At 42.9% G+C, this 26,297-nt stretch overlaps 1 protein-coding gene across 6 annotated transcripts in view; it reads right to left on the bottom strand.

The window, feature by feature from the left end:
- SBF1 (SET binding factor 1) overlaps positions 1-26,297 on the bottom strand; it is a 173,692-nt gene that overhangs the window by 79,320 nt on the left and 68,075 nt on the right. For 3 of the 6 annotated variants that reach the window (XM_056573047.1, XM_056573049.1, XM_056573051.1), the window contains exons 2-11: positions 21,629-21,714; positions 18,384-18,515; positions 16,230-16,352; positions 15,904-16,014; positions 15,664-15,687; positions 12,650-12,755; positions 12,432-12,564; positions 11,196-11,304; positions 5,206-5,319; positions 1,419-1,496 (exon numbers count right to left, since the gene is read on the bottom strand). In XM_056573047.1, coding sequence (XP_056429022.1) covers positions 1,419-1,496; positions 5,206-5,319; positions 11,196-11,304; positions 12,432-12,564; positions 12,650-12,755; positions 15,664-15,687; positions 15,904-16,014; positions 16,230-16,352; positions 18,384-18,515; positions 21,629-21,714 — 1,016 coding nt within the window. The remainder of the gene's footprint in view (positions 1-1,418; positions 1,497-5,205; positions 5,320-11,195; positions 11,305-12,431; positions 12,565-12,649; positions 12,756-15,663; positions 15,688-15,903; positions 16,015-16,229; positions 16,353-18,383; positions 18,516-21,628; positions 21,715-26,297) is intronic. The other 3 variants (XM_056573048.1, XM_056573050.1, XM_056573052.1) reach the window with 1 other exon arrangement.

The following is a 26,297-nucleotide window of genomic DNA, read 5'->3' as shown; positions in this document are numbered from 1 at the left end:
AGAAATCTGTCCAGTAGTTTACAGATATTGTCCCCCATAGCTTAAATGAAGAACTGGATTGCTGTGCAATGGAGACAGGTTGTGCTTCTAATTATTTATTATTTTTATTTAACTATTCACGATTGTGCACTTTCACGTCCTAGTGACATGTGAGCGTGCAGTCATGTGAGCGCTCTGCTTTTGTGAAGAGTGGAGCGCTCATGTGACTGCAGGCTCTCACATCACTAGTGTGGGATGTGGGAGTTCATATTCATGAATGCATATTCAAGTGTTTGGTATGTGCAGCCCTTGGTGACATGACATGTCTCCAAAAACATTGGCTAGGATTTACTAATGCTAATGGGCCAGATGGCTGGCACAATTTTCGCCCAAAAACTGTCTTACATGACAGTTTTAGACACTTTTTAGTCATTTTTCCACTTGGTCTGACAAAAGAGGCATGATCTTGTTAAAAAGACATGGCTTTGGTTAACCCCTTTATGATCCCACAATTTTTTATTTGTGGATTATGTTTTCTTCCTCCTCACCTTCTAAGACGCCAGGGATTACGGGCATTTAATACTTCTATTTCGCAAACACAAGATAGCGGTGTTTAAACAGTTAAATGGCAGACATCAGATTTCCATTGTCCGTTATTACTAGATGTCTACACCTAATAGCAGGGAGCATCTGCCAGTTATGACGTGGACCCGACCAACAAGCCGTACTCCCGAGCCCATCCCAAGAACTACATGTACATCATGAGTCAGGTAGGTGTAAAAAAAAGGGGTGTGGCCCCCTATGCGCCAAAGATTTTGGTGCATGATTCTAGTTTGAAGAAAGCAAACTAATACAGAAAGAAAAAGGGTAAAAATCAAGCTCCCAGAAAAAGAGGAGTTAAAAACTTATAACAAAACCAAAGAGTAGCAACATGACGCTATAAAAAGTGATAGAACGCCAACGTGTTTTGGGCTGACACATAAGCCCTTAATTATGGCGCCATGATTAAGGGCTAATGTCTCAGCCCGAAATGCTTCGGAGTTTTATCATTTTAATAGTGACATGTTGCTACTCTTTCGTTTTGTTTTATTTTGAACTCGCCTTTTGCTGAGAGCTGGATTTTCATCCCTTTTTCTTTCTGCATACCTGCACGGGATATGGCCCATAGTTCTCCATGCTTCCACCTCTTTTAAAATGTGCCACAGACTTGATGAACAGTCAGACTGGTGGTGAGCTGATCTGTGTTTACTACTTTTTCTTATTTAAAGCCAACTAATAGTTGGTCTAAACTTTGACTAGATAGTCTTTAGATATGTCAGATTTATGACAACACTTTAAAAAATCTGGTTCATATGAAGACTGTCCATCTAAGTTTGCACTGTCTATGTATTAGACAATTTTACAAAATCTGGGCCACAGAGTTAAAAATGTTCTTCTACCTGCAGTCGAAGAGTTGAAGTTGTAATAGAAGATGGAGGAAATGCCAAGTCAGCGATTTGTAAAGCAGGGTCTAGTACCTAAAGAAAGAAGTTGTGGGTAGAATGAATGTAATTGGCATAGTTTTAACAAATCACATTCAGGCCATTCAATCTATTAATTAACTTGTGTAAATATACGAGGTAAAAAATAAACAAGAGACCACAAAACCAGTAGAGAACGTCACAATATCTATTATTGTCAAAAGAGGTGGGCAATTTGTTCAGGCTGGAGATATATTTGATAACCGATTCCTCTGCTTGGGTAGGGCTTTTATCCACAAATAAAACAAAAAAAAAAGTGTCCCAGTAGGTCTCGGGGTCAATAACTTTTAATCCAATCCCCTTATCGGAGGGTGACTCCTCTGGGGATAAAAACCCTAAACTAAAGAACCAACTAAAATATAACTTTTATTTGTGTTCCTTTAAAAAAAATTGTGTTTCTATTTGTTAACACTCAAAAAAGATTAAAATTATCAGGCAGTGTGGTGAGGCACTTTCAGTTACAGCCCACTAGGTGATGCTATTGTAGGAGTCTCAGCCCGTGATGCAACTTGCATCAATTGCTCAGCATATGTATATGCAACACTTTCTTGTTGAGACCATGTCTCAGTGTCTCATCCCACACATGTCTAAAATCCGCACACCCTGCCTTGACGTTTCGCTAGAATAACTATCTTTCTCAAAAGGACACCGGGTATGGCGTGTCGGCATCTCGTGGGACTTATATAACTTCATATCACTGCATCATTTCCGCTGCGCTGCTTCTCTCCGCTAGTCCAATGGGTGCTCTCCACGAAGACGCTTTCCGTTATCGTACTTCCTGCCGCCAGGTGACGTGGATGACGCATGCTCCCTAGTGACCTCTGGGTTACTCAGCTCGTGCGTACAGGTCCTGTTCTGATGCTCTCGCGCATGCGCATTATCTATCTGTTCTTCAATTCTCTTTAAGATTTTGCTTACAATGCGCCTGCGTACTTAAAAGTTAGTCATCTTGTCCTCTCTAATTAGAATGGTTTGGGGTATAATGCAAGTATATAGTTATGTGGTGTCTCAACAGCTTATCGGGTGATATATTAATAAGATTAAGAAATAAATTATATAACTATTAGATGGTATTTTGATATTGAGATTAATAGGACAGGGTGAATAAAAAGGGAAGGGGACATTTTTTTTAGGAATTCATTATATCTAAATGAACTATTAGTTGTAATTTATATGAATTGCTCCACTATTTATTATTTTGCTCTCTCTTATTTATTATTAATTTCTATATATATTTTTTTTTTCTACCTATATGGGGGGGGGGGAATGCTTTCCCAATTTTTTATTACTTATACCATGTACTATTTAGTAGATGTAACTAGTATATGAAACTGGATGTTTATATGCTTCCATTAACATCATTCTTATTCTTTATATAAATTATTAATAATAGAGAGCTTCAGTATAGTAGGATTCATTCTTTCTCCTATCGCTCAATATTATTTTTCTTTCTAGATGGAATCATTTCTCCTTAAATACTCTCCCCCGCTTCCGGACACCACCCACACAACTTTTTCCACTTAGATTGCTCCGTACATACCAAACTAAAGGTAAGTATAATTTTTTGTGTTTCTGGTCTAATTATATTGTTTAATTCTCCTGTATCATTTGATTTTTATACCCATGGTCACGTTAAGTCCGACACTCCTCAGCTTTAATCGTGGTGTTTGACTAATTGATAATTTGCTGTTAATCTCTATTTTCCAAGTGATTATTATTCTAAAATGCAGAGAAAAAGAACCCCTCATTGAGTCCTCCTGGATTCCTACTGTTTAGTCTATATATCCATTTTGCTTCTTCTCTCAAAAGGGTATTATTAAATGTCTCCCTTCCCTGGTCCTAATTCAAATTTCATCTGACCCCAAAATTGTATAGCTGCCAAGTTGCCACTATGTGTTGACACCACATGTCTTGCAATCGGGGTGTCTGCCTTCGTTCGGATAGTACCAATATGTTTGCTAATGCTCTTCCTCAGTTCTTGAGTTGTTTTTGGGACAGGGGCAGCGTGCTATGTATATTACATTCTGATAGCTGCCGTTTATGAATCTCCTAATCTGGTATTTCCATCCATCAAAAGGGTTTACAAAATCTTTAGTTTTGACCATATATTTACATGAGGAGCAGTGGGTACAGGGGAAGGAGCCAGGTGGAGGTGAAGGTAACCAAGTACTTGATCGTTCTGGTTTGCGGCTTTCCTGCTGGTGACTATTCACCAATAAATCACGGATTTATTCTAATTAGAGAGGACAAGATGACTAATTGGTAAGTATGCAGGCGCATCGTAAGCAAAATCTTAAAGAGAATTGGAGTACAGGCGGCAGGAAGTACGATAACGGAAAGCGTGTACCTGGAGAGCACCCATTGGACTAGTGGAGAGAAGCAGCGCATCGGAAATGATGCGGTGATATGAAGTTATATAAGTCCCACGTGATGCCGACACGCCATACCCGGTGTCCTTTTAAGAAAGCTAGTTATTCTAGCGAAACGTCAAGGCAGGGTGTGCGGGTTTTAGACATGAGTGTGGGATGAGACACAGACATGGTCTCAACAAGAAAGTGTTGCATATACATATGCTGAACAATTGATGCAAGTTGCATCACGGGCTGAGACTCCTACAATAGCATCACCTAGTGGGCTGAAACTGAAAGTGCCTCACCACGCTGCCTGATAATTTTAATCTTTTTTGAGTGTTGACAAAGAGAAATACAATTTTTTAAAAGGAACACAAATAAAAGTTATATTTTAGGTGGGTCTTTAGTTTAGTTTTTTTCCCCACAAATATTCTTTAGAAAAAAAAAAAAAAAAAAAAAACACACAACATTAAATGGGCACTGTCATTCTCTGTAAGAGACTGACCAATCCATAGACTGAGCCGGGAGAAGTGCATGCTTAACTTGGTCTTCTCTCTGCTGTGTGCCACGTGACGAAGATGGTATCCACATTCTTGAAGGCAGTCTCCCAGTCTTTGACTGGAAGCACATGGTAAGTGAGCTTTGTCACCTTTTCACACTTGTGCTGCGATGTGAGGCGTCCATTGCTGCCACAGCAGTTTGATTTGTCCTTAGGACATGTCAAAAGTTTTAGTTTTTTCTACAATATCAGGTATGAAGGCAGCCATGATTACTGTGTATAAGTGCTGGGTGTCTACTTTCAGTAAACATATGTAAGTAGACTTCACATAAATTTTTTTGTTTTTAGAATTAAACCTGCTAATGTGTGCCTGTCACCAAAATATGCAACATACTATGACAGGCCCAAAAAATACTGTGTTGTTTTAATATCAACTGAGAAAGCATACATCACACTTATGCTTATAAGGCTACCTTATTTGAGAGAGCACTCTGGCTCTGCCCGTTTACAGTGCCTGTATATTTTTGCCATGGGAAGCACTCACAGCTATGAGTTTGCTATATTCCTTCTTCGTTCCAATTAGCCAAACAGCCCTATATATTTTTTCACTCATCGATCTAACAGCTTAGTTGACATCATAGCATAACATAACATGCTGCCATAATGTGGTGACAAATTAATTTTAACTCCTAATTGCTTAATTTGCGTAAAACAGAGTCCAGCATGAAAAGCATACATAAGGAAAGCAAGCAAAACAAATATTAAAGGAACAGTATAAAATATTTTAGATCAGAAAGCAATAAAATAAATAAAAGACAAGGAAAAAGAATTGTAAACCGCAATGAAAAATTTTCACCTGTGACAAGGACTCCTGCGTGTGATGTAGCAACGGCTCTGGCAGAAGTGGAATCTGGACACATTCTGGGATAGTTACAGTGCCACCATCTAAATCTGCAATTATTACATCAAGCTGAGGAGAGAGCAAAATTAGAATGAAAACGGCCATATTAGCATATGGTAAACACCAACAAGGGAACCACTGTCTGAGGGCATACAGATATTTTTGTATCCAAATTTTTTCATGTGAGCTACTTCTCCAATGAGAACAGTGTGCGTTTTCATATTTGAGAAGCTACTATTAATGCCATAAAAGTACATAAACTGAAACATCCTTTTTGCCACAGCCACTTCTCTTTACAGACAAGCTTGCTATTCTTGAACAGACCGAATACATTGTGTGCACAATTATTAGGAAAGTTATTATAAGGCATTTATTTTATTATTAAACAACTAAAGTGAACTCAGTTACTCCAAAATGTTGCTATACCTTAGACTGGAATAGGTTTAAAAAAAATTATATATATATATATATATATATATATATGTGTGTGTGTGTGTGTGTGTGTGTGTGTGTGTGTGTGTGTGCATGCATATATTTTGTACTCACTGTAACGCGCATATATTTTGTACTCACTGTAAAATCTTTTTCTCCCAGCCTTCATTGGGGGACACCTATACTGATGGGTATATGCTCTTGCCACTAGGAGGCGCTGACACTAGGAAAACAATTTGGCTCCTCCCTGGCAGGATATACCCACCCACTGGAAGTGAGGTAATCACAAAGCAGTAGGAGAATCCAACAAAGAAATATGTCCAAAGGACCCTAGAAAAGAATCTAGGATAAAAAATCCAATAACCGGAAAGGAATATCCGGACAAAAAATGAAATGGGTGGGTGCAGTGTCCCCCAATGCAGGCTACGAGAAAGATTTTACGGTGAGTACAAAAAATCTCCTTTTCTCGGTTGCTCTTCATTGGGGGACACCTATACTGATGGGACATACCAAAGCAATCCTCTAGGGTGGGAAGAACAACCGCTAGCGTAAGGGATAAGTCCCGAGACTGAATCCACTCGTCCGTAAGGCCTGCGGTCAATGGAGATTGACTCGGACCCCAAACGAAGGGACCGTGCTTCACAGAGACTCTAAACCTACGTCACAGAGAGATAAGAAAAAGGTCAACTAGGAGGCCATATGGGCCATCCTGGAAGGAAGAAGGAAAACAACTCCAAGGAACACAGAACCAGAGGGCCAGCCCGGCTGGAAAACAAAAAACGGAAAAGGGCACAACAAGAGTGCCCCATCCAGAGTCAACCGATTCAAGAGAACATGGCAGAAAAACGCCAGGGAGAACAGTGGACGCCTGGACAGAAGGCGAGCACAGAAGGTGGAGACCAGAAAACCACTGGAAAAAAGAATGTGTGAAACCGACTCAAGAGAGGCTTGGTACAGAGGATAGATGAACTGAACATCTGCAGACCCAAAACCCCCATCCAGGGGCCAGCCACGAGCCCCCGGGAAGCGAAATAGCTCGACTGGTGTAATCCGGACGTCCGGAACGCCCTCCATCTTGATAGAACATGGACCCCGATGGAGGAGATGGAAGGTATTAACGGACAAAAAAGGAGTGGAACGCCAAGAAAAGGGGCATCCCGGGACACCAGAACGATAGGCCCGGAAACTCACCTGGAAGATGGACACGGAAGAATAAACGGCCAAAAAAGGAGCGGAAGACCCTGAAAAGGAGCATTCCGGAACACCGGAGCAGCCGACATGGGAAAAAGGAGGTTCTTGAGTCTCCTGGAAGACTTGCACCTGAAGGTTAAGGAAACCCAACATCCGTGAAAGGCTCCGGGTGGCCGACTTCCGTCTCGAGACAAGAAGTGCGAGAGACCGCCCCACAAATGGGAACGCGGAGAAGTCTGGGCAGGATCGCTACACATGCCCGAGACCTCAACCATCAAAAAGGCCCAAGACTCAGGAGGGCTGACCTAGAAAAGAAGGCACGCCACAGTGTCCCAGGATAGTGTCCAAGACAATGAGACCAACTGGTCCTGGGCCCCAGCAGACCAGAGCACACTGAACAACCCGTCAGGACGGGAACAGAGGTGGAAACAAAAGGGAACCCGACTGGGACACCCCCAGGCTCTGAACAGAGGAAGATTACTCCAGAAGACCGTGGTGTAAGCGTAGTGCAACTGACACCGTCAGGGGAAGGAGGAACACACCCTACCGAGGAGTGTGCGCCAAAGGGGAAGGAGAGCAATGGCAGGACCCAAATGACAGATGGTGGCTAGACCGGCTGTCCCTAGCCATTCATGATTGAATAAACCCCCCTAAAGAGGAGAGTGCCATGGCTGCATGAACAGCAGTAGATAACCAAGAAACAGGAAGAGAGCCAGGGTGCAATAGTGGGTAGCAAGCACAAAGGCCGACAGTTCAAAGCTCTTCCAAATGCTCTCAGCGAAAAACAAGGGCCCAGCCAGATACCCCACCTATATAGTGGGAAGAGAGAGAGAGGGCTCCATCTAGGTAGTAGAAAGCACCCAGCGAAATAATCCCCCTGGTGGAGGGGAAAACAGGGGTGGTCGGGATGAAACTCAGGCACTGACCATGCCAAACCCCCTGATTCCCATACCCCGTGGAAGGGAAATTGTCAAGTGCGACAGGCACTGTAGGAGCAGGGGAATGCCACTCTATGGCAACGGGACAAAGTACTGGTCGGGCGCAGCCCCTAGTAACTCTGAAAGAACATATCGAAGAGGCAAGTTGTGTCCCCAGAGGGATCGGAATGCTGGACACTGGCTGGGCAAGAAGCAAAGATGTAACTACAAATGCAAGGAAGAAGCAAACACACCCAGCAACCAACAGCATTGAGAGGAACACCCCAACGGGGTGAAAACCTTGGGCCCGATGGGCGCCAACTAAGCTAGCCTGGTCGTGTGTAAGGCAACTGGAGGCATAGGGGGAGCGCTGAACTGAAGAAGCCCCACCAGGCCCCATGCAAGAACAGAGGTGTTCAACTGTTGCAGACCTGTGGACACCAAACTACAGGAAGGTACGGGGCACACGCCACCGACAGAAGGAAGGTGGGCACTACATGTGCAGAGGAACACGGACATGGAGACCTCACGATAGTAGAAGGGTACCAAGACTGCATACACAAAAGAAACCGCAGACATCCAAAAGTTCGGCATCATGGAAGACAGGCTCAGCACCCAAAAGTTGTGTCACAACCATGCCCCTAGAAGCCAACGTGGAACTCTTAGAAAGGGGAACAGAGAGTGCTGCTGTTGCAGGCCATGGAACCTGTAGGAAACGTCCACATCCCATCTCCTAATGGTGCCAGACACCAGAACTGCTGCCGCAGATGCAAGAGATGAAGGATGTATGTGGGACAGGAAACAAGCAGACACACTCGGATTGGTTTAACAGGAGTGATGAACCCACAGAGACACACTGTGTGGAACTTCACATGGAAAGAAAGTCACCAGGCTGCAGTCACGGGAGCGGCAGGAAAGGGAAAGGTGATCTGGTGGATTAGAAACCATGCAGACACAGTCTGGCTATATGGCATAGGGACCATGGCCACACTGGGTCCCGTATCCAGAGCCACACATTGAAAGCGGCCACCAGCCCCCAGCTATGAGAGCAGCAGGCATGTAGAGAGGGACCTGGTAAACACAGGATCACTCCTTCAAACCCTCCAACAGAAAGTGGGGTACCGTAGTGCTACAGAGGAATTTGAGTAGTTCTTTTCTGTCTGACCACAGTGCTTTCTGTTAACACCTCTGTCCTTGTCAGGAACTGTCTGGAGCAGGAGAGGTTTGCTATGGGGATTTGTTCCTACTCTGGACAGTTCCTGACACAGACAGAGGTGTCAGCAGAGAGCACTGTGGCCAGACAGAAATTAAACTTCCTCTGTAGTATACAGCAGCTGATAAGTACTAGAAGGATTAGGATTTTCTAATTTACTTCTGTTATTCACAAATCTTTTTAACTTTCTGGAGCCAGTTGATATGAAAAAAATTGTTTTCCACCGGAGTACTCCTTTAACCCCTTAAGGACCAAGATGTATATGTACGTCCTGATGTGGAGGTACTTCGCGTACCAGGACGTATATTTACGTCCTGTACATGACCGCGAGCATCGGAGCGATGCTTGGGTCATGTTTAGCAGGTCCCGGCTGCTGGTAGCGGATGTCTGCCATTAACCCCTCAGATGCCGTGATCAATACAGATGATGGCATCTGCGGCAGTACGGCTACATTTTAAGCCGATCTGATCGCCTGCGGCATGGCTGCGGGGATCAGATCGGCTAACATGGCGGACGGCGGTCCCCTCACCTGCCTCTGCAGCCTTCTCGGCTTCTTCTGCTCTGATCTGCCTTCCAGCAGACCAGAGCAGAATATCGCTGATAATGCTGACCAGTGCTATGCCCTATGCATAGCACTGAATAGTATTAGCAAACAAGTTATTGCTATAAAAATAGTCCCCTCTGGGGACAGAAAAAGTGTTAAAAAAAAATATATATATATAATTTATTTAAAAAATGTGAAAAATCCCCTCCAATAAAAATGTCAAATGTCCCATTTTACCCCCCAAAAGTCTAAAAAGGTATCGCCGCGTGCGTAAATGTCCGAAATATTAAAATATAATTCTAATGATCCTGTACAGTGAATGGCGTGAATGTAAAAAAGTCCAAGATTGCTGCTTTTTTTGTCACATTTTATAAAAAAAAAAAAAAAAATAAAAAATAAAAAAATTATAAAAAATAAAAAAATATTACGTTTCTGGCCAATCACAGGATAGCACTTACTCCTCTTTGCTAAGCCATGACATAAAGAAGATGAAAGGCAGATCGACTAAAAAGACTGGCATTGTGCTGAGAATTATTTCAAGTACATTAGTACAAATGGCATGTGAGAGGGAAGAATGAGGCTACTGATGCACTTGGTTTGCAAGGTGCTATGTCAGAAGAAAGGAAAGTAACCGCAGCAGCAGAACAAGAAAAGGGTTACACAAAGCACTAAGATGCTGTTTATAATAATGACAAATTTACTGCCTAATGTGAGGGGAAAATTACATTCAGTTGGGAGCACTGTGTACTTACAGGAGTACTAGCACAAACCTAACATGTGGCAGTTAATATCATATGTGTGGAGGAGAAAAAAGTATATCCGCACCACCACCGAGTTCGGCAACAGGCGTTCCTACGTGGGGGAATCCACAGGATCAAAGAGACGGCATCGCTTAGTGCGCTCAGAGGCGCCTCTGAGCGCACTAAGCGATGCAGTCTCTCTGATCCCGTGGATTCCCCCACGTAGGAACGCCTGTTGCCGAACTCGGTGGCGAGTGTGGATATACTTTTTTTCTCCTCCACACATATGATATTGCTAGCTGTCCTTTTCGTTTATCCTTGCACCGCCACCCGGCCAGTCTCCAAGCAACTAGCTCAGCTGTATCTATCACCTCGTTGCATTTAGATTGCCTTGACTCATTTTCTCCCGTTTGGTGCCGTCCTAGCTCCTTCTATCTACATGTATGTGGCAGTGAATAGCAAAATGCAGTTGCAAATGCAGATACTTTTGAGCTTTTGTTTCTGGAGTAAGGAGTAATTTTCAGTAAATGAAGTGATTTAAAACATGATAGAAATTATCCAGGCTATTAAACAGAGGGAAGTTTATGGAAATTACATTGAACATTCAATGAAGCAGACAGTTTTCTTCCAGCTTTGACAAATTTCTTGTGACATTTCATAGACCTATGGGCCCCGATTCATTAAAATATGTGAGAGAAAAAACAAGAGATATTGCTCCCAGCTCAGCTTTCATATCTTAGCAAGCTCTGGAAAGTGAAAGCGGAGCTGTGATTGGTTGCTGTGGACAAATCTATTCACTTTTTCTCTTGTACATTTTGATAAATCACGGCCCTAAAGTATTTCCTAACAGGAGACACACTTATTTACTAGTACAATCCAATGAGAATTTTTATTTCTTTTTTTTTTACCAGATCTTGGGTCTCTGCTCGAAACAGGGCATGTACACCAATGATAAATGGTGTTGGAGTGCTGAGAACTTCAAGAAGCTGAGCAGGGAGAATGGGCACATATGTGAAACTGAAAAAGAAACAGAATTAAATAAATAAAGCTAAACTAGTAAGACAACACTAAAGGAAGAATTAACACTTTGTTATTTGTAACAAACTGTTTATGGAAACTGCTCAGCATTCTATGTCTCAGAAAATCAGCCAGTTGACACCTTCCCCCCTAATTCTTTGTCTGTCTGTAAGGACCCTTCAAAGTATGGAAACAAGGAATTGGATTGTGGTGAAAGATTGTTCTGGAACATGTTCTGGAATCCACCAGAGAAGTGCTGTTTGTTAATGGGACCGTGCTTATGTCTTGATTGTTTCAAACAACATAGATCCACAGAGGGAATTCCTTGCTTAATTTTCTCAGTGTGAATGCACCCTAAGACACCTGGCTAAAGTAGAACACAAACATTGGCTCCAGACCATGTTGACATTATAAAGGTACATTCTGCAAGTTACTGCTTTCAATATGGATTAAATAAAAGGATGTTTTTATATTCATCAAGCAATTGAGCGGGATCTCACCTATTTGATATTAAGCCCTGTTTTATTGATTATGCCCAGCCCCTACAGCCATTTACAAGCTAAATATGGAACAGAGCCGTAGGTAATTAAGCAATGTTCTCTGCAGGACTCCACTAAGACTGTTACAGGAACATGCTGTAAATCCTGATGACTAACAAACACCGGGGGATAATTTAACTCTAGTTTACTTTTAGCATTATTTCCAGGGTTTAGGGTTCCTTGAACAGTACAGTATTGTAAAATAAAAAATTAAATCAGAAATTTTGACCCCAAACCTCTCCCCCTCACCTTGGCCTATACAAGTGTTAAGGAGACCTTTTAGAATATCTAAGCTTTGCTGTTCAAAGATGGCAAGCATATTAAATATGCACTTTGAACAACTCCTGCACCATACATAAATAATCTCCTGGGCATCTTCATCTGGCACGTGTTTTGTAATCTTGCCAGCAACTTAACCCATTTATGCATGACATCTGATGCCTTCTGCGTCATCCACTGTTCCCCTGCAAAGCTTATATGGGAGGAATTGCCGCTAAAATCAATGAACACTTGCCTGATGATAAAACACCCAGTATTTAAGTTAGCCTTTTAGAGAATGTAAAATATGGCAAGTTCAATAAACTGTACCTGTATCTGAGAGGAAACATTATAGCCAAGAGACCTCTGCAGGCTTCAGTCAACCGCTGGTAGCTTCGAGAGAGAAATAAGATCTTATGCTCAGTAAGAGCAGCACAGAACAGGCACAATACATTGGTGATACCTGGAAAGCGGTAAGATCGAAAGATCTGTTAAATGGTAGAAGAATGACAAAATAGAACATATAAGAAACTCACATGGTTACTTACCAAGCTGTCGAAATAACAGGGCTACACTACAGTTGCTGATTGGAAGAGAGTCACATATTGGGGTTTGGATCACTTGGCGATCACCTGCTCCCAAAGATATGGTTCTCTAAAAGTATTAAAGGGAAAGAGTTAGATGTCAGGGAAGAAACATTGTTACTCTTCAGTAGAATAGTGGGCAGAAATTAAGAGGCAAACAGTCTAAATGTAGGACTAATGACAAAGTAAGGCTGAGTAATTTGTGACAAAAGAGAACATAGCTATGGGAGTGAAGGGCTGGGTTAGGGTTTACTACAAAAGTTGAGGCAACTAAGCAGCCACGTTGTGTTACCAGAATGTGCTCCTCTCCTTATGAGAGAGATTAACAAATGGGCTTTTTACAGTCCCAAATATGAAGACTAAGTATATTGGAACACCCATATATGGGATCATCAGAGCTATTTGTTTTCGTTTTAGCCATTTTCATGAAGGCCCATAAACTGAGAAGCTTGAGAAGAGCCCACTCTAGAATTGTGGTCACACTGTGAATAGGCACATGCCATTTTACTTTAAAACATAATAATCAATATTATCAAAAGTGCAGTAAGGAAATGTTTTACAGCCGCCAAATATCACTAGAGTGACATGATTTAAAAAATGTTCTAAGTAGGAACTTTAAAGGAGTTATCTGGAGACCCATTAAAAAAAATACTTCACATAGCTCCTTTGTTTGTTTCATGCATAAAAGGGTGCTCCATGATGCACCGCCCTGGTTTCTTTTTCCAGCTTCCTCCCAAGTTAATTGCTCACTTAAAGGGATACCCAACGATCAGACATCTTATCCCCTTATCCTTTGAATAGGAGATAAGACGTCTAGGGTGGAATACCCCTTTAACAATCACATTTGACTTCCATAATAACTGACTGTTCTGTAAAATCTGTTCACCTGAACTAGTGCTGCAGATGCCTCCACAGTCCATGGGCTGGGAGCCGCTTTGTATAGAAAAACAGTGAAGGAGAGGCAAGGCTTTAGCAGCGCCTCCCCTTTATTCTCATGATAGTTAGGGGTCTAATCCTGAACATCGCTTTAGGAGATCAGAACAACCATTTAATAAACATTAGTAAAAAGCTTTCAACCAACCATTCACACAGGAAAACTATGATGATCACTGGAAATCGCCAAATCATAAATGTTACTCCAATATTTAAAATTAGTCAGTCGTCAGGTTCGTGCTGTCAGAACCATGAAACACAGGGCAGTGCTCATTCGCTTCTCCTTGCCCTGTCTACCTTGATTGATAGAGCTCTTCCAATACTCAAACAGGAGGGAATCAGGGCTAGTGGGGCAGGAAAAAACTGCTATGGACCACCCTGATGACTTGTGGTTCGGGCAGTGGTGAAAGGTTCCCTTTAAAAGCAACAAACATTATTGTGGAACCCTCCTAGCATGTCTCAGAAGTACTTTTGACTAAATGAGTTATCCAGGGAGGAGAAAAGGTATTACTTTCCCTCCCTCCCTAGCCACTTACTTTGATCTTGGTTCCCCTTTTAAGGCTATAAATTCCTTCTACTTAAAGGGATTTGGGTGAGATGGTGGGGCAGGTACTAAATTGCAAACCACGTCCGCATGCGGTGGCCAATGGCTGTACAATGCTGTGGCAACATAAGCATCATCATGTGGCTATAAGAGAAACTGGGCCCTTCGCAGGAAACATTCCCGTGTGTGTCACTAGCAGTAGGAGGAGTGAAAAATGGGGGGTATGTTGAGAGCGCTGCTGTCAGATGGCGAAGGTTGAAGTGAAGAAACGGTATGAGCCAGCACTTATGCAGGACTAACTTTTATTGAAAAAAGAAGTCAAGACAGTAAAAACAGGACAACGCGTTTCGGCGCTCGCTGGCGCCTTCCTCAGGTCCACAATTATAAACTTGTGCAGCCTGTTCCTGCAGGCGGGCTCGTCTTTATCCGTCCTCCTTGGGAAGACTGAATAATAAGGGGTAAGAGCAGCAGACTGTCGCCATTTCCTTCTCACCACCATTGTGTACTATCGACTTAAGGTCAGTACGCCACCATAGGTGTCGGTGGCGGGTATTTCCATTCTTTACTCTTCCATAAAATACCACACAGGGAGCGCCCCACTGTTTTTTCTCCTCCTCTCTACCCTGGTGTGTGACTAGTGTCAGATCCCTAGAGCGTCACAAGCTAACCCTACTACTAAATAGATAATAACAACAGTGTTCTTCCTGATATTATGCCACTACATTGTATGGTGCATGCGCCATATCCTTAATGATGTTATGCAGTCGAAGTCGGAGTAGGTGCTGTAGGTTACAGCAAAAGTGTAACGGTCATTAAAACTTTTTTTCTTCTAAGCTAGTGCCTGAGATTTAAGACCGCTTTGTAATATACTTAATATTCCCTCCCTTCAGTGTCCTATTACTTCCTGAAATGCTCCAACCCCCACACTACATGTGCGTTGTCATGAGAAATCTGTCTTTACTCACTGCAACCAGCAGGGACAGCAGTTCTCTGTGGGGTGACCTCTCCCTGAACACTCCAGTCTAATACCCGAGGCTATGGGTCACTAAACATCAGGTATTTCTGTCCCACTTCAGCACATGGTAGATAGAGTGGAGCATGCAGGAAGTCGGGAAGACATTACCACACAAAGCACTGCCATCCCCGCTGAGCACAGTAAGTAAAGACTGATTTCTCATAACAAACAAAAACTACAATCAAACTACTTGAAGCCCAGTTTAAAGGTTAAATTAAACTGTGCCACAGAAGAGGATGGTGCTATATATAATAATGTAATTAAAGTGAAGAAAAAAAAATGTCTCCCTCAAAGGTTTTCATCTTTTAAAGGGAACCATTATTCAAGTAATCCACTTTTGGTAATAAAGTATATTAATATGTTTAAATGTCATGTAATTTTATTTTACACTAGCCGAAAGACACTCAAGGTCCCCATAGAGGTAATGAAAAGGAAAGGATAAGCAGGTTGTGTGCAGCGTGTCAGCAATTGTAATGAAGTGCATACCATACCATCCTGCTCCAGGTCAGACTAAGAGGGAAAAAAATGTACATGGAGTCAAAGCAAAGCACAAGCCTGAAGAGCTACATTATTTATTGAATATATGACAGGTCCAAACAAGCAGACAGCCCCTGGTACGATCTGTTCTGTCCACTACTGAAACAATGACTACTTCCTTCAGCAAATAAGAATTCCACTTGATTTCAACAAGAATAATTTAGATAATTTGATTTATGCAACACTGACCTGGGAGCCCCCAGTGACAGGAACAGTGCAAGTAAGTAGGTTTCCTACAACATTCTCCAGGGATATACTGAGGCCATCAGTGTGAATGGTGTATATTAAGCCTAGGGAATCCTGTAAGGAGAAGTTTTACAAATGCAAAATGTATCATTTCATTAAATGCATTCCCAGCTCTGTCAAGAGAAATCACTAGCATAATAATACATAATGATATAGAACAATAAAGCTAGACTTATAAATCTGTAACATAAATGAAGGGTGTAAGTGTTTCCATACGTCTACATACTATGCATAAATTGATGATGGCATACCAAGCAAAGGACACTCACCCTAAAGACATCTGGATGATCCAAACGTGACACAAGCACCAGCGTCTTTGGGGCATAAAGCTGCGCTGCAGATGGCAGGGGGGCATCTTCCTCTGCTTCTCCATCTCTCTGGTCAATAAGATTCTATAAAGAATATGGAAGGTTTAAAGCAGAACAACAGACGTGGCTAGAGCTCTTAAATTCATAAACTTCTAGGCGGTAATGCTACAGAAAAGTTGTATGTGTGGTCAGGTTATATAGCATCTCCATCTCCGATATAACGCTTTTCTTTCATTTATTTACTTTTTTTACATAGATTGGCAAGTGCCAACCTACTTTGCAATCACATGTTCAACCTAATGCCAGTGGATATACCTCCTTTGGCTGTCTAAAAACCAATCTATATGATATAGGATGACTGAACCTTTATACTTTCTATGTGATGAATATCTATATTACAAGACACAATTCCTCACGAGAGAACTGGGGGCAGTTGACAGCTGCAAAAGCTCTACTAATCCCAAGGATAGAAGTTGGTGACTTCTAGAGAACCTCTGACACCTCAATGAAACACACACAGCTCCCAGTACCTTATATTGCCTGTAAATATCATTGATCATGCTTGTATATCTTTAAAACAGTATGACATTCTATAGAAGTTAATCTTTTAACCTCTTAAGGACCAAGGACGTTCTGGAACGTCCCCGCACCCTGGGCTTTAAGGACCAAGGACGTTCCAGAACGTCCTGGTGTTTCTCCGGTCTCTGCCGCGCAGAGATCGGAACGGCATTCTTGCTGAAATCCTCAAACCCCCCCCCCATGGCGGCGATCGCAGAAAATCGCATGTCAATTCAGACATGCGATTTTCTCCTATTCCGGGCTGATCGGGTCTCTGGTGGCCCGATCACCCGGAAAATTGTGATGATCTGACCTGTCAGTGACAGCCCAGATCATCCTGAAGGGTAGGAGTGAAGTCGCAATGCTGCGATTTCCTCCTATCCCCTGCCATTGGTCAGAATTGATTCTGACCAATGGCAGAGCAGGACAGTGGGTTGCCTAATTATTGCAATCATTAGATTGCAAATACTGATTAGTACTACGCACAGGCATACCACTGGTCAGTATTATTGGCTGCTAGAAGGCAGACCAGAAAAAGAAGACCCCCCCCCCCCCCCCATGAGGACAGCCAGGGGCAGGTAAGGAGACCTCTGTTCGCCATCTTGGCTGATCTGGTCCCCACGGTCGTGCCGCAGGTGATCAGATCAGCCATTCAAGACCACACATTCCCACAGATGCCGTGATCAATATTGATCACGGCACCTGAGGGGTTAATGGTGGACATCAATGCGATCGCTGATATTTGCCATTACAGGTGGGTCAATGGCTGTTGATAGCAGGCGGAACCTGCCTTGCATAAAGCAAGCGCAGCTCCTGTGCTCGCTTCATGTACAGGACGTATGTGTACAAGTACAGTGGTCCCTCAACATACGATGGTAATCCGTTCCAAATGAAACATCGTTTGTTGAAACCATCGTATGTTGAGGGATTCGTGCAATGTAAAGAATAGGAAGTTGTACTCACCCGTCCCCGCCGCTCCGGACCGTCACCGCTGCCCTGGATGTCGCCCTCCATTGCTGTCGCCGCGTCCCCATGATGTCCCCGCCCACCTGGAACGTCTCTGCTTCCTGGGATCGTCGCCGTCATCACGTCACTACGCACACCGCTCCTATTGCATGATGGGACGGCGTGCGCGGCGACGTGATGACGACGATAGAGAGCTCCGGCGATGGAGGGGATCCTGAAGAGGATGCTCCAGAGCCCTGAGGACAGGTAGGAAACCATCACCAGAGCACACAGGGCAACGTAAACGGCTATCCAGTGGCAGCTGAAGCAGTCAGCGCTGCCGGATAGCCGTTTATGCAATGGCCCCGACATACAAAAGCATCGTATGTTGACGCTGCCTTCAACATGCGATGGCCTCTGAGAGGTCATCGCATGTTGAAATTATCGTATGTCGGGGCCATCGTAGGTCGGGGGGTCACTGTACATGTACATTTATGTCCATTGTTCTTAAGGGGTTAACATATAAGGCATTAACAAAGTTACAAAGCAATATAGACAACATAGTGTGGGTGTGCTACAGAAAATATGAAAGTAAAGCAAAAAATAAAGTACCTGTGCACACTCCTCCCAAAATGTGAAGCAACTACAGTAATGACGTTCTGAGTTTATGTCAGTCAAAACAGCAATGAAGAATGTCGGGGGATTCTTCTCTGTACACAACTGCCATCCACTGGGCTGACAAAACTAAGAGTGCCAAAGTAGAGAAAAAGAAATACAACAAATCATTCAACATTTGTGGACATTCAAAACTATGGGTGAATTAGCTTTATGAGTTAAATCAACCTCCTAGGTTTATGTAACACACCAAGATTCACCCCCCAGTGGTCAAAGCCCCTATCACCCCTATCCCGCCCCCACAACCCCAAACAGACACTTATGTCCTATCCTGTGGATAGGGGATACGCATCTTATCAGTGATAACAAGTAAAAGAAAAAGTGTCCAATATATGTCCCCAAGTCTATCACACATTATATTACATCTTAAAAGGAAAACTGTCACATGTTCATTACCACACTGACCACAGGTACTGCCGAATAGTGCGAGGGGGTGGGGGGGGGGGGGGCTGCGGATTCACATGACCCCTACCTTGCCCGGATCCATCCAGCCGTTTGTCCGCAATCTTAGTTTTACTATATATGCAAATGTGGATGTAACTGGCGCGGTTTTCAGGAGCCTAGTGGCCCTGTGACGTCAGCGCCGCCCGCTTATGAATTTTCATCCCCCCCCCCTCCGCCGCTCCTTACTGGTCTTCACTGCGCATGTCAGGAAGCGGCACATGTGCAAATGAAGACCAGTTAGGAGCAGCGGGGAGAGGGGATGAAAATTCATAAGCGGGCGGCGCTGACGTCACAGGGCCACTAGGCTCCTGAAAACCCCGCCCATGCCAGTTACAGCCACATTTGCATATATAGAGAAAAACTAAGGTTGCGTGCGAATGGCTGGATGGATCATATGAATCAGCGTCCCCCCACACTATACATCAATACGTGTGATTAGTGCAGGAGTGAACATGTGACAGTTTTCGATTAATGTAAGATAGTATCACGAAATTCACACCACCCCCAATATGATGTTCTTAACATCACAGTAAATTACATAATTATCTGCATGTTACTGGATTGCATAGAAGTTACCAAGACCCCCCAAAATCAGTTTTGCTCTGCACCTAGTAGCTGAAGCATTATAGCACATATTATGGCTCTTTCCGCTAACTAGGTCATTCTTTCCACTTTCTGGTTCACATGCAGAAGGAACTGACCAGTGTGAAGCAGAGAACTCTCAGCATACCAGAGCAGTGGTCCATCAAAATACATAGGGGGAATTATCATTGTCTTTATACTGCATTTTTATGTAAATATCACAAATTTTTGCAAGATTTGCAAATTTTTTTTTTACTTTTCTGATCCACATTGCTTAAAGAATATGTCCAGCAGTAAAAAAAATCTATAGGATAGGGGATAAATGATTGTGGTGGGTTCGACCACTGGGACCCCCTGCAATCTCATGTACGGGACTCTGATACAGCGAGTTTCATACCCAGCACGTCAGCTTGTCGAAACACGCCCCCTCCATTCAATCTCTATGGGAGAGACGGAGACATGGAAACACTGTCTCTGCCTCTCCCACATAGATGAATGGAGGAGGCGTGTTTCTATCAGCTGACCTGCTGGGTGTGAAACATCACTTCCTTCAGCAGAGCTGGGGTCCCGTACAGGAGATCACGGGGGAAAGTCATTTATCCCCTATCCTGCAAACAGAGAATACATTTTTTTTACCGCTGGACATCTTCTTTAAGTTGTTTTAGGATGAAGTCAAATTTGTGTTGACTTTTGCAGTGTTAGTCGATTTATCAAAAGCAAACGCACTCCAGCCTGGACTACACTTTCAAACTTACTTAGATGTACGCTATTTAGCCATTTATGAAGCATTTTGATAAATTCAGTGCATGAACACATGATGTACACACTGGCAAATGGTGGGAAAAACACAAAGCCTTTACTAGACTAATGCAACTTGAAACCATACTTTACACACAAAGCCGAAAACACTGCTGACGTGGCATTTGTGAACAGCTGAAAAGCCAACCAATCAGAATGGGCATTTCACTGGTAAGACCCCTGTGTTATGGATGTGGATGCACTGACTCGCAGTCTAGTAACATATACCAGTTGAGGGCAGATCCATTTTGTTTTTCTGGGGCAGTGTGTGTAATGTACAGCAGAGGCCCACCAACAGTTCAAGATGAAAATTTTTCCAGTTCTATTCCAATGGTGTAACAAAAAAACGGCACTTTGGTGGGCCTTGAGGACTGGGATGGGGACCCCTTTTGTATATAACCAGTAGAAGCTTTTGCGCTCTAGCTTCTAGCAGCTATTTCTGACTTGTATATGTAAGTATGGGTTTTACCTGTAGAAGACAGCTTATTTTTCCTTATATTATTTTGGATTTATATTTTGGGGTGTTCATAACAAATTCCCATAGAGTCTTTGTCTCAAAATACAGTATTTTCAATTTACAATGGTCGCCCTGTAACAGATTAATTTTGTAACTCAAGGAACCAATGTATTATGTGCAGACTGCATGAACAAGTGTGTGAGGTGTAGTTTTAGCCAATAACTGCAGAGCAGAAAGTGATATTACAGAAGAGGGTAAAAAATTGCCACATTCAGTCATTTGTTATTTTCTATAGCGTTTTAGACCTCCATTGTCCAGAGCAGCGTAGAAACCTGTATTTGATGCTCCAGAATAAAAGAATAACTGGTCTTGGTATATTACATGACCCTAACAGATCCATTAATTAAAGAAGTACCCCAGTGAAATAAAACTTATCCCGTATCCAAAGGATAAAGGATAAGTTTTAGATCGCAGGGGGTCCAACCGTTGGCACTCCCCGAAATCTCCTACACAGCGCCCCAGGGGCGTGTAGACCCCTGCAGGAAGCCACAGCAGACATGCCCCCTCCATGTATCTCTATGGAATACATGGAAGGGGCGTGTCAGACATCTTTGGGCAGGGTTCGGCACACCCCCTTTCTGCGGACTGCCGGGGTGCCGTGCAGGAGGTCACAGGGGGTCCGACTGCTGGATAGAGGATACGTTTTATTTCACTACAGTACTCCTTTAAGAAAATTCAGTGAAGAAATGAGTGCCTGAATATTAAAGAAGAACTCGAGCCAAAATGTACCCACAGGATAGGGGATAAGTAAATTTTGGCTGAAGTTCTCGTTTAAAAAGTCAGCAGAGCATAGTGCTGAAATCCCATTTAAGCAAACTATTTGTGTTAATACAATACTCACAAGTTCAATGCCTTGGGGAAAGGGGTTATCTTCCCAATCTTTTTCAGGGAAACGTTGCAGAATCCTGCCCTGTCCTATGCTGCTGCCTAAAAAGAGAAAAAAAAAAATCACTTGAAACACAATTCTGCAATCAAACATGATAGATTATGTCTACTATTTCACATAGTGGTTAAAGCAAAATCATTTGGCTTAGACCTTATGTAAAAATACAAACTCTTAAAAAACACAAAAACTATGATGATAATGACAGGATCTGAGGCTAGGTTCACATCTGCGTCTGAGTTTCGTTCAGGGAGCTCAGTTCACAAAATCCATAGAAATAGTGGGATATGAGTGGAGAAAGAATAAAATCTGCAAGCAGCAATTTCTCCACTCAAATCCTGCTCGTAGACAGGCAGCCGACTAAATCCAGACGGACCCCATTAAAGGCAATGAGATCCGGCTAGAGTTGTTAATGTCCGTTGTGCAACGGACCGTCCGCCTCCGTCACGGAACTCCCGAATAGAGCTCGGATGAAATTGTGAACCTAGCCTAAGAAAGAAAGAAGAGAATCAAAAAAGCACAGATATAGGGAGAATGCTCTCAGGAAGGTTACAACTAAAATAACTTTTGGTTTCCAAGTAACATTCATTAAAGAGATGAGCTCCAACCACTATCAAGGTGTACTAAAAAGGAGTCTGCACTCTATTGGAAACATACCGGGGAGATTTATCAAAACCTGTGTAGAGGAAGAGTGGTGCAGTTACCTATAACAACCAATCAGATCGCTTCTTTTATTTTTAAAGAGGCCTGTAAAAATTAAAGAAGCCATGTGATTGGTTGCTGTGGGCAACTGCACCACTTTTCCACGTTTTGATGAATCTCCTCCATTATTAAAAAAAAAAAAAGAAAGAAATCTGGCAGCTTATATGTATGATATAAGTTGTAGTTACCACCAGATTGGTGACAAGATGACTATATCAAACATATCTTTGTTATGTTGATGGGTCTCCGGCAACTTTTAAAATATTTGCTTTCTCCCTGGGCTCAAGTGTCAAGGAGGCAGAGCTGAGCTTCTGAAGTCCTGTCTCCTAGGTTCCCCTTCCCTCTTTATCCTGGCTGACTGAAGTATAGGGCATTGGGCTCTTTCTCCACATTCTGTGCAATATTGGGCACTTAAGCAGCTGGGCCATGCCTACTCAAACAGGTACTCCACTGGCCAGCCTTCCGGCTGCATTCGGAACATTTAGTTCCGAATCTGTGCGCGTGCTGCGGGGGTCGGCCACGCCCCCTCGATGAAAGTCTATGGAAGGGGGCATGGCAGCAGTCACGTCCACTCCCATTGACTTGTATTGAGGGGGTGTGGCCTGACATCACGAGGTGGCATGGTTGACCCCGCAGCACGCAACAACATTCGGAACTAAATGTTCCGAACGCAGCCAGAAGGCTGGTCAGTGGAGTACCCCTTTAACACTTGAGCCTGGAGAGAAGATCATCATAAAAACAAAGATGTTTGATATCAATGACCTGTCACTTGGCAGTGTCTGGCAAACACAACCTGTATATGAGCTGACAGATTCCGTTTAAAAGGAAAACGGTCAGCTTGCTCCCCCTGCACTAACAAGTGGTACTGGCTGATGCAGGGGACGCTGATCAGTTTGATGCCTGCCGTGCCCGCAGCGCCGCCCAGCTGATCAATATTCCTCCCCGCCCTCCGCCTCTCCCACTTCATTACAGAGCTGGGAGAAGAGGGTGAGGCGGAGGGGGGGAGGAATATTGATCAGCTGGGCGGCACTGTGGCCGGTGACCGTGCCAGTTACCCCGCCTGTGCCAGTTAGCATCTAATTAGCATGTACAGAAAAACGAAGATTCGGGCACGGTAGGCATCAAACTGATCAGCGCCCCCCGCACTACCAGGCAGTACCGCTGGTTAGTGCGGGGGGAGCAAGCTGACAGTTTTCCTTTAAGCTATACAATACGCTGAGTCACCTTTCAATTTTTTTATTGTCACATAACATCCATATTGCTTTCCCCATTCCGTTAAGAATGCTTCATACTGCAACACCCAATTACAGCCTACAGACCATGTTCTCACATAAATTAAAGTGCTTCATAATTCACTTATAATTTAAGAGAACGATAAATGCTACATGACTCATACAGACACGTGCTACACGGAATTTGTATGCCGTCTGAAATTTTTATATATACTGAATGCATAAGGACTAGATAAAAAATAAATCAACTAAAAAATAAAATACCTAGGTGTTTTATCTCGTTTTAAAGTACTGAAGCAGCATGTAGCTTGTTACACTCGATCCCCACTTTTAAAAGTCTGTTATTAAAGCACGCACCATAAATGATCTTTGCTAGGCAGTACACAGACCATATTCATAGTGAACTCACCATTAGTAACCTGTGTGAGCACACCCTAATATCTAGTAACAAACACCTTCAGCATGACACCTCCTCATCACAATACCCAGATTAATAAATACTTGTGACATTACAATACTAAGCACCCACAATGTGTACAAGCTGCCATCGCCGCAGAGAGATGCAGTTCTTCCTGCGATGATTCATTACAAGTGCCTCAATCTTTTCTGAAGAATAAACAGGGGTGTTAAAAACCACAACCGCTTTTGCAGATTCTCCGCTCCAAACACTAAATCAGTGGTCTTCAACCTGCGGACCTCCAGATGTTGCAAAACTACAACTCCCCGCATGCCCGGACAGCCAACGGCTGTCCGGGCATGCTGGGAGTTGTAGTTTTGCAACTCCGGGCATGCTGGGAGTTGTAGTTTTGCAACATCTGGAGGTACGCAGATTGAAGACCACTGCACTAAATGATAGAGACAATAGACTACCATATAAAAAAAAAAAACATTTACTGCACAATACATTTAAATACAAAAAGTTAAATAAGGTACCCATACAGAACTGGGGGTACGTTTTCTATTTTATTCCCGAGGTGCTGTTAAAAAAAAAAAATACTGTTGGAGACCAATTCAGTGGTGGCTCTGCTTAACCATGCAAATGCAAAAATTGGCCTCAGAGCCAAGTCTGCCACATCAAGGAGTGTTTGGAAAAAAAAGATGAGAAACAGGAAGTATAGAAGTGTTGTGTTGTTGTGGTATGGCGGGATGCGGTCCCAGTAGTTAAAGAGGCACTGTCATTATGAAAAACTTTTTAGATTTTGTAGTACTACTGATGATTTTTTTTTTAACCCCTTAATGACGCAGGACGTCCTGCATCATATCGCGTCGGTCCCGGCGCTCATCAACGGCCGGGACCCGCGGCTAATACCACACATCGCCGATCGCGGTGATGTGCGGTATTAACCCTTTAGAAGCGGCGGTCAAAGCTGACCGCCGCTTCTAAAGTGAAACTGAAAGTGACCCGGCTGCTCAGTCGGGCTGTTCGGGATCGCCACGGTGAAATCGCGGCGTCCCGAACAGCTGACCGGACACCGGGAGGGCCCTTACCTGCCTCCTCGGTGTCCGATCGACGAATGACTGCTCCGTGCCTGAGATCCAGACAGGAGCAGTCAAGCGCCGATAATGCTGATCACAGGCGTGTTAATACACGCCAGTGATCAGCATAGGAGATCAGTGTGTGCAGTGTTATAGGTCCCTATGGGACCTATAACACTGCAAAAAAAAAAATGTAAAAAAAAAAGTGTTAATAAAGGTCATTTAACCCCTTCCCTAATAAAAGTTTGAATCACCCCCCTTTTCCCATAAAAAAAATAAAACAGTGTAAAAAAATAAATAAACATATGTGGTATCGCCGCGTGCGTAAATGTCCGAACTATAAAAATATATCATCAATTAAACCGCACGGTCAATGGCGTACGCGCAAAGAAATTCCAAAGTCCAAAAAAGCGTATTTTGGTCATTTTTTATACCATTAAAAAAATGAATAAAAAGTGATCAAAAAGTCCGATCAAAACAAAAATCATACCAATAAAAACTTCAGATCACGGCGCAAAAAATGAGCCCTCATACCGCCCTGTATGTGGAAAAATAAGTTATAGGGGTCAGAAGATGACATTTTTAAACGTATAAATTTTCCTGCATGTAGTTATGATTTTTTCCAGAAGTGCAACAAAATCAAACCTATATAAGTAGGGTATCATTTTAACCATATGGACCTACAGAATAATGATAAGGTGTAATTTTACCGAAATATGCACTGCGTAGAAACGGAAGCACCCAAAAGTTACAAAATGGCGTTTTTTTTTCCGATTTTGTCGCACAATGATTTTTTTTTCCGTTTCGCCGTGCATTTTTGGGTAAAATGACTGATGTCATTACAAAGTAGAATTGGCGACGCAAAAAATAAGCCATAATATGGATTTTTAGGTGGAAAATTGAAAGGGTTATGATTTTTAAAAGGTAAGGAGGAAAAAACGAAAGTGCAAAACGGAAAAACCCTGAGTCCTTAAGGGGTTAAATATAAATAAAAATAAATATATATATATATAATCTCAATTTTACAAAAAAAAATAAAAAATAATGAAAATAGCCACCACTAGGGGTCATCTATCTGTATGTAGACAAACTGCAGCTCCAGATGTTGCAAAACCACAACTCCCAGCATGATTGAACAGCCAAAGCTTTCTCTGACTCCTAAATGACAAAGAAGCTGATTAGATATTTAGGAGTCTGTGAAAGCTGAATGACGCACA

Source organism: Hyla sarda, chromosome 4 (assembly GCF_029499605.1).
Source record: "Hyla sarda isolate aHylSar1 chromosome 4, aHylSar1.hap1, whole genome shotgun sequence".
NCBI lineage: Eukaryota > Metazoa > Chordata > Amphibia > Anura > Hylidae > Hyla > Hyla sarda.
Note: the sequence above shows the minus strand (reverse complement) of the source record. Positions and strands in the feature narration are given on the sequence as shown.